Source organism: Dendropsophus ebraccatus, chromosome 15, assembly GCF_027789765.1.
Source record: "Dendropsophus ebraccatus isolate aDenEbr1 chromosome 15, aDenEbr1.pat, whole genome shotgun sequence".
NCBI classification, from domain to species: Eukaryota; Metazoa; Chordata; class Amphibia; order Anura; family Hylidae; genus Dendropsophus; species Dendropsophus ebraccatus.
The window spans coordinates 5321553-5335349 of record NC_091468.1 but is presented as its reverse complement, the minus strand read 5'-3'; the positions used below and the strand labels follow the sequence as shown (position 1 = coordinate 5335349).

Below are 13797 nucleotides of genomic sequence, written 5' to 3'. Positions count from 1 at the left end.
AACACAAGAAAAAAAGCCAATAAAAAAGAAAATGCATTAAAAAAGGCCATCTGCCGCAAAGCCATTTTTCTGGTGTTTTTTTTTTGTACCTGAAAAATGCCAGACAAAAAGTGTGTGAAGGCGCCCTCACTCCTATATGTCATATGTACAATGCATCCCAGTCCTGCATCCGGCAGTTGCTGGCTTGTCCTAGACTATCAATATCAGCGATTCACCAGGGATGTAACTAAATCCGTACAACGCTCGAAGGTCGCCTAGAGCTGCCGAGGACGGGAACAATACACATAGACAGAACCTAAAATAGCCAGAAGTCTGGACAGACTGTACTGTGTGTAAGAGATTGCTGGAAGACAAGGGTCACCGGAGGCATCAGACCAGCCTGGAGACTAAACAAGGAAACCTCCGACACCGGCCAGAGAACAATGTCAGACGCCGTGTCCTCGTGTGAACGCCCAGCAGCACAGAACACCGGGGAATCACAGCGATGTACATGGGGGCAATGGAGCTGGGATATGGTGGAATGACAGAATCCTGCCATATGCATTCTGCAAGTGTTGCCATCTGTATAAAATAGTTTGTTGATACTTTATAGTGTACTTTGGCCAACAGTTATTGCCGAATTTTAGGATTCTTGCTCACAGTTAGTAAGTGCACATCCAAAGACTTCAAGGGAATCTGTCTATTCCCGGCCCCTACCTGAGGTGGTGACAGTGTGCTGTAGCTGGCAATCCCCTAGTAAGCATGGTGGATTTTGGTAATTTTTCGTGCAGTGGATTATGTACAATCTACTGTAATAAAGAGTCAAAGAGCAGTTGTTTGTGCCACACTCTGGCCGCCTTACCACTCCTTCCTCCTCTCTCTTCTTCATGAATAATCAATGCTGCCCGGCCTCCTGCTCGCTCAGAGACACTGATTGCAGATCAGTCCTCTGTAGGCAGGTTATGCTTAAAGAAACACTCAGCTATAGTGGAATCTCTGATGCCAAATCTGTAGGAGCTGTGGTCTAGGGGCAACTTGCCTGTCTAGAGAACTGCTAGCAGTTCATTCTCTGGTTCAAATCCCCTGATGGAAATGAAGTAGTGGTCTTTATAAATATTTTTTTATCATTTTTGCATCATTCTTAAGGCTATGTTCAGACACAGCATTGTTGCTCAGTATTTTGGTCAGTATTTTGCAACTAAAATTCACACAATGTTGAAAATGAGTGGATGGACGTCATTTACTGGCAGATAACCGAGGTTGTTTTAAAATAACGGTAATTATTTGCCATTAAATGATGGCCATCCACTCAATTTCAACATTGTGTGAACATAGCCTTTCTGAGTGAATTTTTTTTTTCCTGGTTTTGATTGCAAAATACTGACCACAATACTGTGTGTGAACATAGCCTTAAGAATGATGAAATAATGAGAAAAAATTTAAAAAATATAAAGGCCTCTACTTCATTTCCGTCAGGGGATTTAAACCCTGATGGAATGAACTGCTTTCAGGTCTCTAGACAGGTGAGTTACCCCTAGATCACAGCTGCAACACATTGGAAACAGAGATTCAACTATATCTCAGTGTTTCTTTCAGACATAACCTGCCTAGAGAAGACTGATCTGCAATCAGAGACACTGGCTAACAGCTGAGCGAGCAGGAGGCCGGGCAGCAGAGACACTGGCTGACAGCTGAGCGAGCAGGAGGCCGGGCAGCTAAGACACTGGCTGACAGCTGAGCGAGCAGGAGGCCGGGCAGCAGAGACACTGGCTGACAGCTGAGCGAGCAGGAGGCCGGGCAGCAGAGACACTGGCTGACAGCTGAGCGAGCAGAAGGCCGGGCAGTATGGATTATTCATGAAGAGGAGGGAGGACAATTGAGTGGTGAGGTGGCCAGAGTGCGGCACAAACAACTCCTCTTTGCCTCTTCATTACAGTAGGAGACCTGAGACTGTACATAATCCGCTGCACGAAAAATTACCAAAAGGCACCATGCTTAATAGGGGACTGCCAGCTACAGGACACTGTCACCACCTCAGGTAGGGCACAGACAGGGGCGTAGCTAGGATTCATGGGGCCCCATAGCAAAAAACTGTATGGGGCTCCATGAATCCTGTATTCTCCCACCCACTGCCAAACACAGACAATGACGCACATATACACACACAGAGGGACCATTAACATATATACAGATACGCCACTGACATATATACTCTGTAATGTGATGACACTAGTGCTGATGTATACACCATGAATAGACTGTACACAGGGAAATCATCTCAGTGTAATAAGAAATACTCAACCAGAAATAAAAGAAAATGCAGCAGATATTAGTGGTGGGTTCTTTTATTAGAGCCCAGCATTAATAGAAGCTGCTGCAGAACATCTTTGGGAGCAAACCTGTCAATCACTTGAGACACTATTGACATACACAAACACACACATATACACCAGTGTTACAGACATTACTGACACACACACACACACACACATAGCCACAGATACATACACATACTGACATATACATATATACACAGATACATATATATACACACACTGACATATACATATACCAACAGATACATATATACTCACACTGACTCACATACACAGCACTTACAGCTCCTAGGCTTCCCCCCTCCTCCTCCTGTAGTCCGGGCTGATCTTCACATAGAAGTATTCAGGACCTTTGGGTCATGTGACCATAAGGTGCTTCATCCCTCTCCTGTGCTGTGGAGAACCTGCCAGGTCCTGCTCTCTGGTCCTCTCCTTTTGATGTTCAGCCCGCCCACCCGGCACTACAGTGAGGGGGCTGAACAGTGCAGTGGCGGGTCCCTCTTCCTCTCTGGACCCCTGGGGGAGCGGGGTACAGTACCTACCATAAAGGCAGAGCAGGCTTCCTCGGGCCCCCTTCCTGCAGGGGCCCCATAGCAGTCGCTTTCCCTGCCTTCATGGTAGCTTTGCCACTGGGCCCAGAAGCTGACAGACTCCCTTTAAAGGGGTTCTCCAGAGATAGTAAGCTGTTTTTAAAGAGCCAATAGAGAAGTTAGTAAGTATCTGGATGGTTTGGTGGATTTGTGGTTGGTGAATTATAGATATAGGGAAGTGGTTAGTAATGGCAGAACCATCTCCAGGTTTTTGTGGGCCCTTGGGCGTCAGAGGCTGAGGGGGCCCCTTTGTGGAGCAAGTCATGTGGTGAAAGTAAAACAGCAGGTATAGTAGTTAGGCCCCCTCAGTGCCCCATATAGTAAATAGGCCCCTCTGGCATACTTGAGAAAGGTTCCATATAGTATAGCTCCCCTCTACAGCATCCCACATACAGTATAGTCCACCCTGCACAGCATTCCCCATATTTTATAGCCCCCCCCCCCACACGTCATCCCTCATATAGCATAGCCCCACCTGCACAGCATACCTCATGTAGTTTAGCCCCTCCTGCACAGCATCCCCCATATAGTATAGCCCCTCCTGCACAGCATCCCCCATATAGTATAGCCCCTCCTGCACAGCATTCCCTACCTGCACAGTATTCCAAATATACTATAGCCCCCCCCCCCCCCGCACATCATCCCTCATATAGTATTGCCCCCTGCACAGCATACCTCATGTAGAATAGCCCCCACTCCACACACAAACAGCATCTCCCACATAGGTATATAGCCCCTCGCCCCTGCAGCATTTCCCATATTGTATAGGCCCCTGCTGTGTAAGAGTCTCTGGTGCAGCCAGCATGTCACACAACTGACTGAACTGAAAGTTCTGTTCTCCTGCGCAGCTACGTCAGAGCCCGGAGCCGCCTTTTGCTTTCCACCGCAGCCAGGGGCGTTTTAGTCTCGCTATTTGGTAGCCACGTGGAGGCCAATAGTGAGACTTTTTAAGTGACACAGCGGGGGGGGAGTAACGGGCTACCGCCTCCGCTGCCATCGCCTGGCCTGCGAGAGCTCCTTAGACAGTCAGGAGCAGCACCTGGGTAATGGTGTACAGTATCTTCTGAGCAGAGACTGGTTACAAGTGACTGGCCACAAGGGTCTGTTCTGTGTCCTGTTCTCTTTCATATTTTTGTAAGAGATCTAGGAGAAGTGGTTTGTAGGGTAAGGGTAGTCCAGTACTTATCAGCTGCTGAATGTCCTGCAAGAAGTAGTGTATTCCCTCCAGTCTGACACAGTGCTCTCTGCTGCCACCTCTGTCCATGTCAGGAACTGTCCAGAGCAGGAGAGGTTTTCTATGATTTGCTGCTGCTCTGGACAGTTCCTGAACATCCTAAATATTACAGGATGGCATCAAGATAAACTTCACAGTACGACATAATTATTAACCGAACATCACAACATTATCATAAACTATACTATGATGTCATCATAAACTGTACAGTATGATGTTATCAGAATCCTTAGACTATGACATCATCATCAACAATAGGGTAGAGTGTATTCTGGGGTCCAGGAACAGCATCATTAGAGAGCGCCGTAACCATCCTCACACCCGTCTCCTTCATCTAATAAAGTATTATGTTATCTACATGATGTGTGCAAAAAGATTATATCTACTGAGATCTGAGATACATATTTATGTAGAGTGAATTGTCTACAATGTATCGTCTATAACTCTTATCAGCTGACGGCAGTAATGAAGCGAGATGCTATTCCTACATCTGACCACTAGATGTCCTCGTAGCACTGTCTGGAGTTTTATGGCTCCTACCCAGCAGGGAGTGATACACAGTTGCTTTATTACAATGGTTACAATGAAAACAGCAGGAACTGGAAATTATTATTGCTCGCTGTTGACATTCATTTTAATGTAATTAATTTTACTCCCGTGACCATAAACATTGTACGAAAACATAAACTAAGGTAAAGCTGAAACAATCCCCGACAGACTCTACATTCTTATACTCTTCTAAGACGTTTGTGTTTATATCTTTTCAGATACCTGCATTATGTTTTTGATCTTGGCAATGGTGCTAACCTAATAAAGGGCAGCTCAAACAAACCCTTAAATGACCATCAATGGCACAACGTGATGATCTCCCGAGACACCAGCAACCTCCATACCGTGAAAATAGACACAAAGATCACGACGCAGAGCACGGCGGGGGCCAGAAACCTCGATCTCAAAAGTAAGTTCACGTTTATTGTACATAGACGTCATGGAGGATGGATTGTCATTGAATGTCTTTTGGATGTGACCGGCAGCTTTTTAGCTTGTGTAAGACAACAACTCCCATCATGCACCAGCAGCTGAAGGATTTCCCAAGCGATATCACCAATGGGACATATTTGCCAACTTATTCTAGTGTAATGAAGTTAGAGGATCCTCTTATATCCATTGTTGGTAAAGTCCCCTTCATTGTTCTATGGAAATCTATCCTGGTCACATGATGGAACATACAGGTCCCCGGCACATTACAGGAGCGGAACAAGGAACCCGAGACGGGGGGATCCACTCTGTCATAAGCAGCTTCAGGGGTAACGCAAGCAGTGATGTCACAGCGATGACTTTATACACACAATGAAGTTACCGCAAAGGGTTAATGCACACAGTAGCGTCATAGTACAGGGACAATAATGAATCGTGAGGAATCCACAAAGATCCGCTGCTATAGAATCCATATACACAGCAGATCCCCATCTGTTATATCCATATACACAGCAGATCTATTATATCCATATACAGAGCAGATCCCCATCTATTATATCCATATACACAGCAGATCCCCATCTGTTATATCCATATACACAGCAGATCCCCATCTGTTATATCCATATACACAGCAGATCTATTATATCCATATACACAGTAGATCCCCATCGTTATATCCATATACACAGATCTATTATAGCCATATACACAGCAGATCCCCATCGTTATATCCATATACACAGATCTATTATATCCATATACACAGCAGATCTATTATATCCATATACACAGCAGATCCCCATCTATTATATCTATATACACAGCAGATCCCCATCTGTTATATCCATATACACAGCAGATCTATTATATCCATATACACATCAGATCCCCATCTGTTATATCCATATACACAGATCTATTATATCCATATACACAGCAGATCCCCAGCTATTATATCCATATACACAGCAGATCTATTATATCCATATACACAGCAGATCTATTATATCCATATACACAGCAGATCTATTATATCCATATACACAGCAGATCCCCATCTGTTATATCCATATACACAGCAGATCTATTATATCCATATACACAGCAGATCCCCAGCTATTATAGCCATATACACAGCAGATCCCCAGCTATTATATCCATATACACAGCAGATCTATTATATCCATATACACAGCAGATCCCCATCTATTATATCCATATACACAGCAGATCGGCTTCTTTGGCTCAGATGCTATTTGAAAGTTGTAAATGTGATCGGAACTAGAGATGAGCGAACCTGGAGCAGCTGGAGTCCATCCGAACCCAATCATTCGGCATGTGATTAGCGGTGGCTGCTGAACTTGGATAAAGCCCTTAGGCTATGTGGGAATCCTGGATATAGTCATTGGCTGTATCCATGTTTTCCAGACAACCTTAGAGCTTTATCCAAGTTCAGCAGCCACTGCTAATCAAATGCTGAACGTTCGGGTTTGGATCGACTCGCTCATCTCTAATAGGAACCTTTTCCCCTTGTCTTTGAGTTCCGCTGTGAAGCCCGATCAGCGTTTTGCTGGAGAAACATTTCCCTTCATTTCTGTCTTCAATTTATTTTCAAGGATTTTAAGCAATTTAAGTGCAATTTAGGTAAATCTGAAATGGAGCTGAATCTCACTTGTGATAACTGCTTCACATTACAGGAGAACCGGCGGAGATGTAAGTAATGGGGAGACACGCGGTGGGTGCCGGAAGCGGCTATAGGTTATATCTGCAGGGATGTATTCACAATGTGGGACCCTTCTGCTTTACCAGGTTCTTGTTTCCCCCATAAGATCTGGAGCAGAACGATGCGACCTGACGATCCTCAGTAATTTCTTCTTTAAATATATGAATGCTTTATCAACCATTCTGCTTGTTACAATAGATGTTTCCTATCAGCGCTGAGAGCTCTAGACCATAATAAGACGAGGGGAATAGTAACACTTAAAGGGGTATTCCGGGAAATAAAATAATATACAACATCCCAGAGTGTGATGCAACCATGCATCCGAATAAACATCAGGGCAGGCGGAGTATCACCGGCCGTGCATTCAGCTCCATTATTGATATCTACCTGGACCAGGGCTTGTGCAGCCCTGCAGTTCCCATCACAGCCATTGGTGGCAGCAGAGGGGCCATAGGGAATAAAAATGACATTTTCTTATAAAGTTATAATACAAGTTACATAAAAAAATAAATAAATAAGAATTTCTATTCACCACAGTTACCCTTTGATTGCTTGATACATTCCCCGAATTAATGATGGAGAAATAGAACAAATTAAAAAAAAAAATAAATTCTGAGAAAAAAATAGTTATTGGTAACCCAGAAGCGGCTGCTGTCTGATAGGGGGCGATGTTGTGCTGGACAGTGCCGGCTGCCGGGAACAGTTATTGGTGAAAGGGTTAATTCAGGGATCAGGGGGAAGTAGCAGTGATGTGGACGAGCCGGAAGGCGTCCGATCACTGGCAGAGCGGATCAGGTAGCAGTGGGTTAAAATAAGAGGCTTTCTACCCAGTACAGTGTCAGGGGCTCATATTACCAAATCTTGCTCCCTTACCGAGTTTGTCTTGCAGAACGTTCTCAGACCAAGTTACTTATAATCCGAGCTTTCACTGTATATGAAAAAAATTCAAAATATAAAAATTTCAATTAAAACCAGAAAATTAGAAGAAAAAAACTTCAAGATTAATTTGGAAAATTGTCCACTAAGCCGAAACAAATCGGTGTCAGAAATCTCGGCATAATCTGGGGCACAAAAAGAAAGACGAGAAAAAGTTTCTGTAATTAACAAGTGGAATTACCGATGTTGTGCTCATTTATAAATTGGATTTGCTGTTAATTGAACGGCCTGCGGTCAGGATGGGGGGGGGGGGGCGGACGTCGGGAGAGTCACACGTCTTCATAGCACAGGAAAGTTACAGTCAGTTTCCTCAAACAAACAGCTCTAAGTGAAATCTGGCGGTGACGGCTAATAATAGTGGGCCCAATGTGTTATCAAGAGGGATTGCGGCTATATAATCTCCAGTCTTCCAGTACTTATCAGCTGCTATATGTCCTGCAGGAAGTGGTGTATTCTCTCCAGTCTGACACAGTGCTCTCTGCTGCCACCTCTGTCCATGTCAGGAACTGTCCAGAGCAGCAGCAAATCCCCATAGAAAACCCCTCCTGCTCTGGACAGTTCCTGACATGGACAGAGGTGGCAGCAGAGAGCGTTGTGTCAGGACATACATCAGCTGATAGTCGTAACTTACAAATCTCTGGCACTTTCTGGCACACATTGATTTGAAAGGGAATATATATATATATATATATATATATATATATATATATATATATATATATATATATTTATTTATTTTTTTTTTTAACAATCCCTTTAAATCCCTTAGATGGAAACCCTTTATTGGAAAGCGAATAATGGAGGTTATTATATTAACAATGGTCATTATTTTCAGTTAAATGAGCGACATCCAATAAAAACAGCTGCTATTTTGACAGTTTCCTATGAACAATAGCAAATAGGATGGGACTGAAGGAGGTTGGGGGCGCTGCCAGGACCATATACCAGCCACATCAGATTCCTTTATAGCATTTAATGTAGACAGAATAGAGTTTCCTCTTGGAGTCCTGGCTGAAGCTTTCTAGATTTATATTCTTCCTATATATAAACATTTATAGATTTCTTTAAATGCAATAAAATAAACCTTTCAGGGTGATATGTTTTTGAAAAGCTTGATGTAAAGCAATGTGCTCTTCCACCACTAGATGGCAGTCTGACAATGGAAATGCGAAAGTAAAAATAAAATGCGGCAGAGCGGCAGACGTGTCCCCTCTGGCAGTGACTGTGTGTGAGGATGAGAGAGTCGCTGGGGGCTCCGAGGGTCCTATAGACACATGTGCGACCAGGGAGGCCTTGTGTCCAGGATTATGGCTGCTGCTACATGCAGGTGCAGGGAAGGTTCAGCTACACAGAGAGATGCATGACGTAGTATCTGCCGCCTGTGCTGGGAACACTGAGTGAGCATCACTATAATATACAGGAGGCTGCTCTATAATACAGCCGCCTACCTGAGGATATTCATTATACAACTCCGACCAGGGTAGTAGGAGCCAGGACGGTGCAGGCGGCCACATGTGTAATGATAGATGGGTGTAACAATGGACGTAACATCAGTGTATAAAGCCCCCGACACAGAGGAAGCCTCGCGGACCCAGTGCACACTGTGTATATGTATTATATGTATTACCCCCCCGGGGTAATACATATAATACATATTATTATTATTATTATTATTATTATTTATAGGAGAACTGTACATCCATTGCGGCCAGCCTTCCATTTCTTGCTCCTCTTCGCTCTCTTTTACCTTTCTTCTATCAGCTCTCTATCTACTATATATCACTGTGACAGTATATAGGATGGACTCCTTGGTAGCTTCCTATATTGTTAGTATCAGGTGTGTACGTGTGTTACCGCCTGGACTTGATGGAATTATTACACAGTGATGTCATACTAACAGCAGCACACAGCGGTATACGGCTCTTCTTACACATACATACATATATACAAATATCCTAAGAGTTCTCGGAAGGAAAATAACCAAATGTAATCTATGTTTCCAAACACTGAGGTGTAACAAGTTGATAGTCGGCTCCTGACATCCATCACCATTCACAAGGTTCATCTGTAGGATAAAAACACACAAGGTTATATACTATTCTGGCTTTTTCTAGGTAGCATAGAAATTCTATATATTCAGATTTAGATACTGACCCCCCATGTATATTATTATGGACGCTTTATCCTGTCTGTAGTCCATATATACAGAGTTGCAGTATACAGAGTATAGTTGGCTACATGTACAGTATGATACTTTATAGCTTGGATACATACACAGTACAAAGTAGCTGAATCAGGCATTAGGTTAAAAAATGATGTCAGAAAGTTAAATTGATTTGAAATTTACTTCTATTTAAAAAGTTCCAGTCTTCCAGTACTTGTCAGCTGCTGCATGTCCAGCAGGAATTGGTGTATTCTCTCCAGTCTGACACAGTGCTCTCTGCTGCCACCTCTGTCCATGTCAGGAACTGTCCAGAGCAGCAGCAAATCCCCATAGAGAACCTCTCCTGCTCTGGACAGTACCTGACATGGACAGAGGTGGCAGCAGAGAGCACTGTGTCAGACTGGAGAGAATACACCACTTCCTGCAGGACATACAGCAACTGGAAGACTGGAGATTTTTTTAGGAGAAGTCAATAGATATTGGGGGGGGGGGGGGGGAATTAATCGTAAGCTGATGGTAATCCCCACCTGTTCATGGAGCCGCTGGATTTATGTAGCGGTGCATATACTGTATAAATCGTACTTACCAATATACCCCGAGCCCTTAGTGAGATCCAGGCCGGTGTAGAATTCAACAACAATATAAATAGTGAAAACTATGGTGCAAATAGAGGCCTCGGAGTACATAGCTGCACCCTGATGCCTCTATTCACACCATAGTTTTCACAATTTAATTTGTTGCCCACCCCACCCCTCCCCTCCCCACCCCCTTGGCATAAGCGGTGTAGATAAAAAGTCATAGCCCCCAGGCAGACTTTAAGCTGTACCCTATTTACTGTATACCCTAGGTTAGCTCTATATACAGACCCCATGCCAAATACATATTGTAAACAGAATCCAACAGAGACCCCCCAGACTCATCCCCTAAGAATTAACCACCCGAACAGTTCCCACTAAACAGCCCCTCCCCCATTTACAGACACCAGAGCCTAGAGCAGAGCCCACCGCTTACAGACACCAGAGACTAGAGCAGAGCCCACCGCTTACAGACACCAGGGCCTAGAGCAGAGCCCACCGCTTACAGACACCAGAGCCTAGAGCAGAGCCCACCGCTTACAGACACCAGGGCCTAGAGCAGAGCCCACCGCTTACAGACACCAGAGCCTAGAGCAGAGCCCACCGCTTACAGACACCAGGGCCTAGAGCAGAGCCCACCGCTTACACCAGAGCCTAGAGCAGAGCCCACCGCTTACAGACACCAGAGCCTAGAGCAGAGCCCACCGCTTACAGACACCAGAGCCTAGAGCAGAGCCCACCGCTTACAGACACCAGGGCCTAGAGCGGAGCCCACCGCTTACACCAGAGCCTAGAGCAGAGCCCACCGCTTACAGACACCAGAGCCTAGAGCAGAGCCCACCGCTTACAGACACCAGAGCCTAGAGCGGAGCCCACCGCTTACAGACACCAGGGCCTAGAGCGGAGCCCACCGCTTACACCAGAGCCTAGAGCAGAGCCCACCGCTTACAGACACCAGAGCCTAGAGCAGAGCCCACCGCTTACAGACACCAGAGCCTAGAGCAGAGCCCACCGCTTACAGACACCAGGGCCTAGAGCGGAGCCCACCGCTTACACCAGAGCCTAGAGCAGAGCCCACCGCTTACAGACACCAGAGCCTAGAGCAGAGCCCACCGCTTACAGACACCAGGGCCTAGAGCAGAGCCCACCGCTTACAGACACCAGAGCCTAGAGCAGAGCCCACCGCTTACAGACACCAGAGCCTAGAGCAGAGCCCACCGCTTACAGACACCAGAGCCTAGAGCAGAGCCCACCGCTTACAGACACCAGAGCCTAGAGCAGAGCCCACCGCTTACAGACACCAGAGCCTAGAGCAGAGCCCACCGCTTACAGACACCAGAGCCTAGAACAGAGCCCACCGCTTACAGACACCAGGGCCTAGAGCAGAGCCCACCGCTTACAGACACCAGAGCCTAGAGCAGAGCCCACCGCTTACAGACACCAGAGCCTAGAGCAGAGCCCACCGCTTACAGACACCAGGGCCTAGAGCAGAGCCCACCGCTTACAGACACCAGAGCCTAGAGCAGAGCCCACCGCTTACAGACACCAGAGCCTAGAGCAGAGCCCACCGCTTACAGACACCAGAGCCTAGAGCAGAGCCCACCGCTTACAGACACCAGAGCCTAGAGCAGAGCCCACCGCTTACAGACACCAGAGCCTAGAGCAGAGCCCACCGCTTACAGACACCAGAGCCTAGAGCAGAGCCCACCGCTTACAGACACCAGAGCCTAGAGCAGAGCCTACCGCTTACAGACACCAGGGCCTAGAGCAGAGCCCACCGCTTACAGACACCAGAGCCTAGAGCAGAGCCCACCGCTTACAGACACCAGAGCCTAGAGCGGAGCCCACCGCTTACAGACACCAGAGCCTAGAGCAGAGCCCACCGCTTACAGACACCAGAGCCTAGAGCAGAGCCCACCGCTTACAGACACCAGAGCCTAGAGCAGAGCCCACCGCTTACAGACACCAGAGCCTAGAGCAGAGCCTACCGCTTACAGACACCAGGGCCTAGAGCAGAGCCCACCGCTTACAGACACCAGGGCCTAGAGCAGAGCCCACCGCTTACAGACACCAGGGCCTAGAGCAGAGCCCACCGCTTACAGACACCAGGGCCTAGAGCAGAGCCCACCGCTTACAGACACCAGAGCCTAGAGCAGAGCCCACCGCTTACAGACACCAGGGCCTAGAGCAGAGCCCACCGCTTACAGACACCAGAGCCTAGAGCAGAGCCCACCGCTTACAGACACCAGGGCCTAGAGCAGAGCCCACCGCTTACAGACACCAGGGCCTAGAGCAGAGCCCACCGCTTACAGACACCAGAGCCTAGAGCAGAGCCTACCGCTTACAGACACCAGGGCCTAGAGCAGAGCCCACCGCTTACAGACACCAGGGCCTAGAGCAGAGCCCACCGCTTACAGACACCAGAGCCTAGAGCAGAGCCCACCGCTTACAGACACCAGGGCCTAGAGCAGAGCCCACCGCTTACAGACACCAGGGCCTAGAGCAGAGCCCACCGCTTACAGACACCAGAGCCTAGAGCAGAGCCCACCGCTTACAGACACCAGAGCCTAGAGCAGAGCCCACCGCTTACAGACACCAGAGCCTAGAGCAGAGCCCACCGCTTGCAGACAATACAGCTGACTGTACAAACCCCAGACCCCTGCCTACATTCTGCCATGCAGAGCGTCCTGACAGTAGTGACTGCAACAATGGGAGACAATGGGGGAGTCCATCCAGTAGCAACATATGGTTAGTGACATGGTACCAGCACAGCACTATACTGAGCCAACACCTACTGCATTATATAGCCAGAGGTCAGGGATGTGACCTCCAGCATTCACAAATTATATTCTTACTCCTACTCTAATTATTATTATTATTATTATTATTATTATTATTATTATTATTATTATTATTATTTTTTTTTTTTTTTAACAAATGCTTTTAGGATGGGATCCCCAGCAGCAACCTAAGAACAAAGCAGAAAAAGATTTGGCTTTACTGTTTCTTGAAGTGGTTGTAAATACAGTAGTAATAGACAAGGGAAGGGAGTTTTTATATTTCAGGCTTACAGCAGTCACACTCAATCAAAATAAATGAGTGAAATATAAAGTAAATCCCTGTCCGGTGAGCAGATCTGTCCTTATTATAAGCTGCCATATCTATTCCCTTTTTTTTTTCCGGTCCTAATTAACCTTCGATATTGACACGTGTATTTTTGATAATCTGCTCAGTGTGAATAGTGTGATATTGTTTTATCTATATATAGGAGTTACCTGT

General features: G+C 46.3%; 1 protein-coding gene across 10 annotated transcripts in view; it reads left to right on the top strand.

Moving 5' to 3' along the window:
• NRXN1 (neurexin 1) overlaps positions 1-13797 on the top strand; it is a 1072395-nt gene that overhangs the window by 579849 nt on the left and 478749 nt on the right. For all 10 annotated transcript variants that reach the window (XM_069954855.1, XM_069954851.1, XM_069954854.1 and 7 more), the window contains one exon: positions 4907-5097. In XM_069954855.1, coding sequence (XP_069810956.1) covers positions 4907-5097 — 191 coding nt within the window. The remainder of the gene's footprint in view (positions 1-4906; positions 5098-13797) is intronic.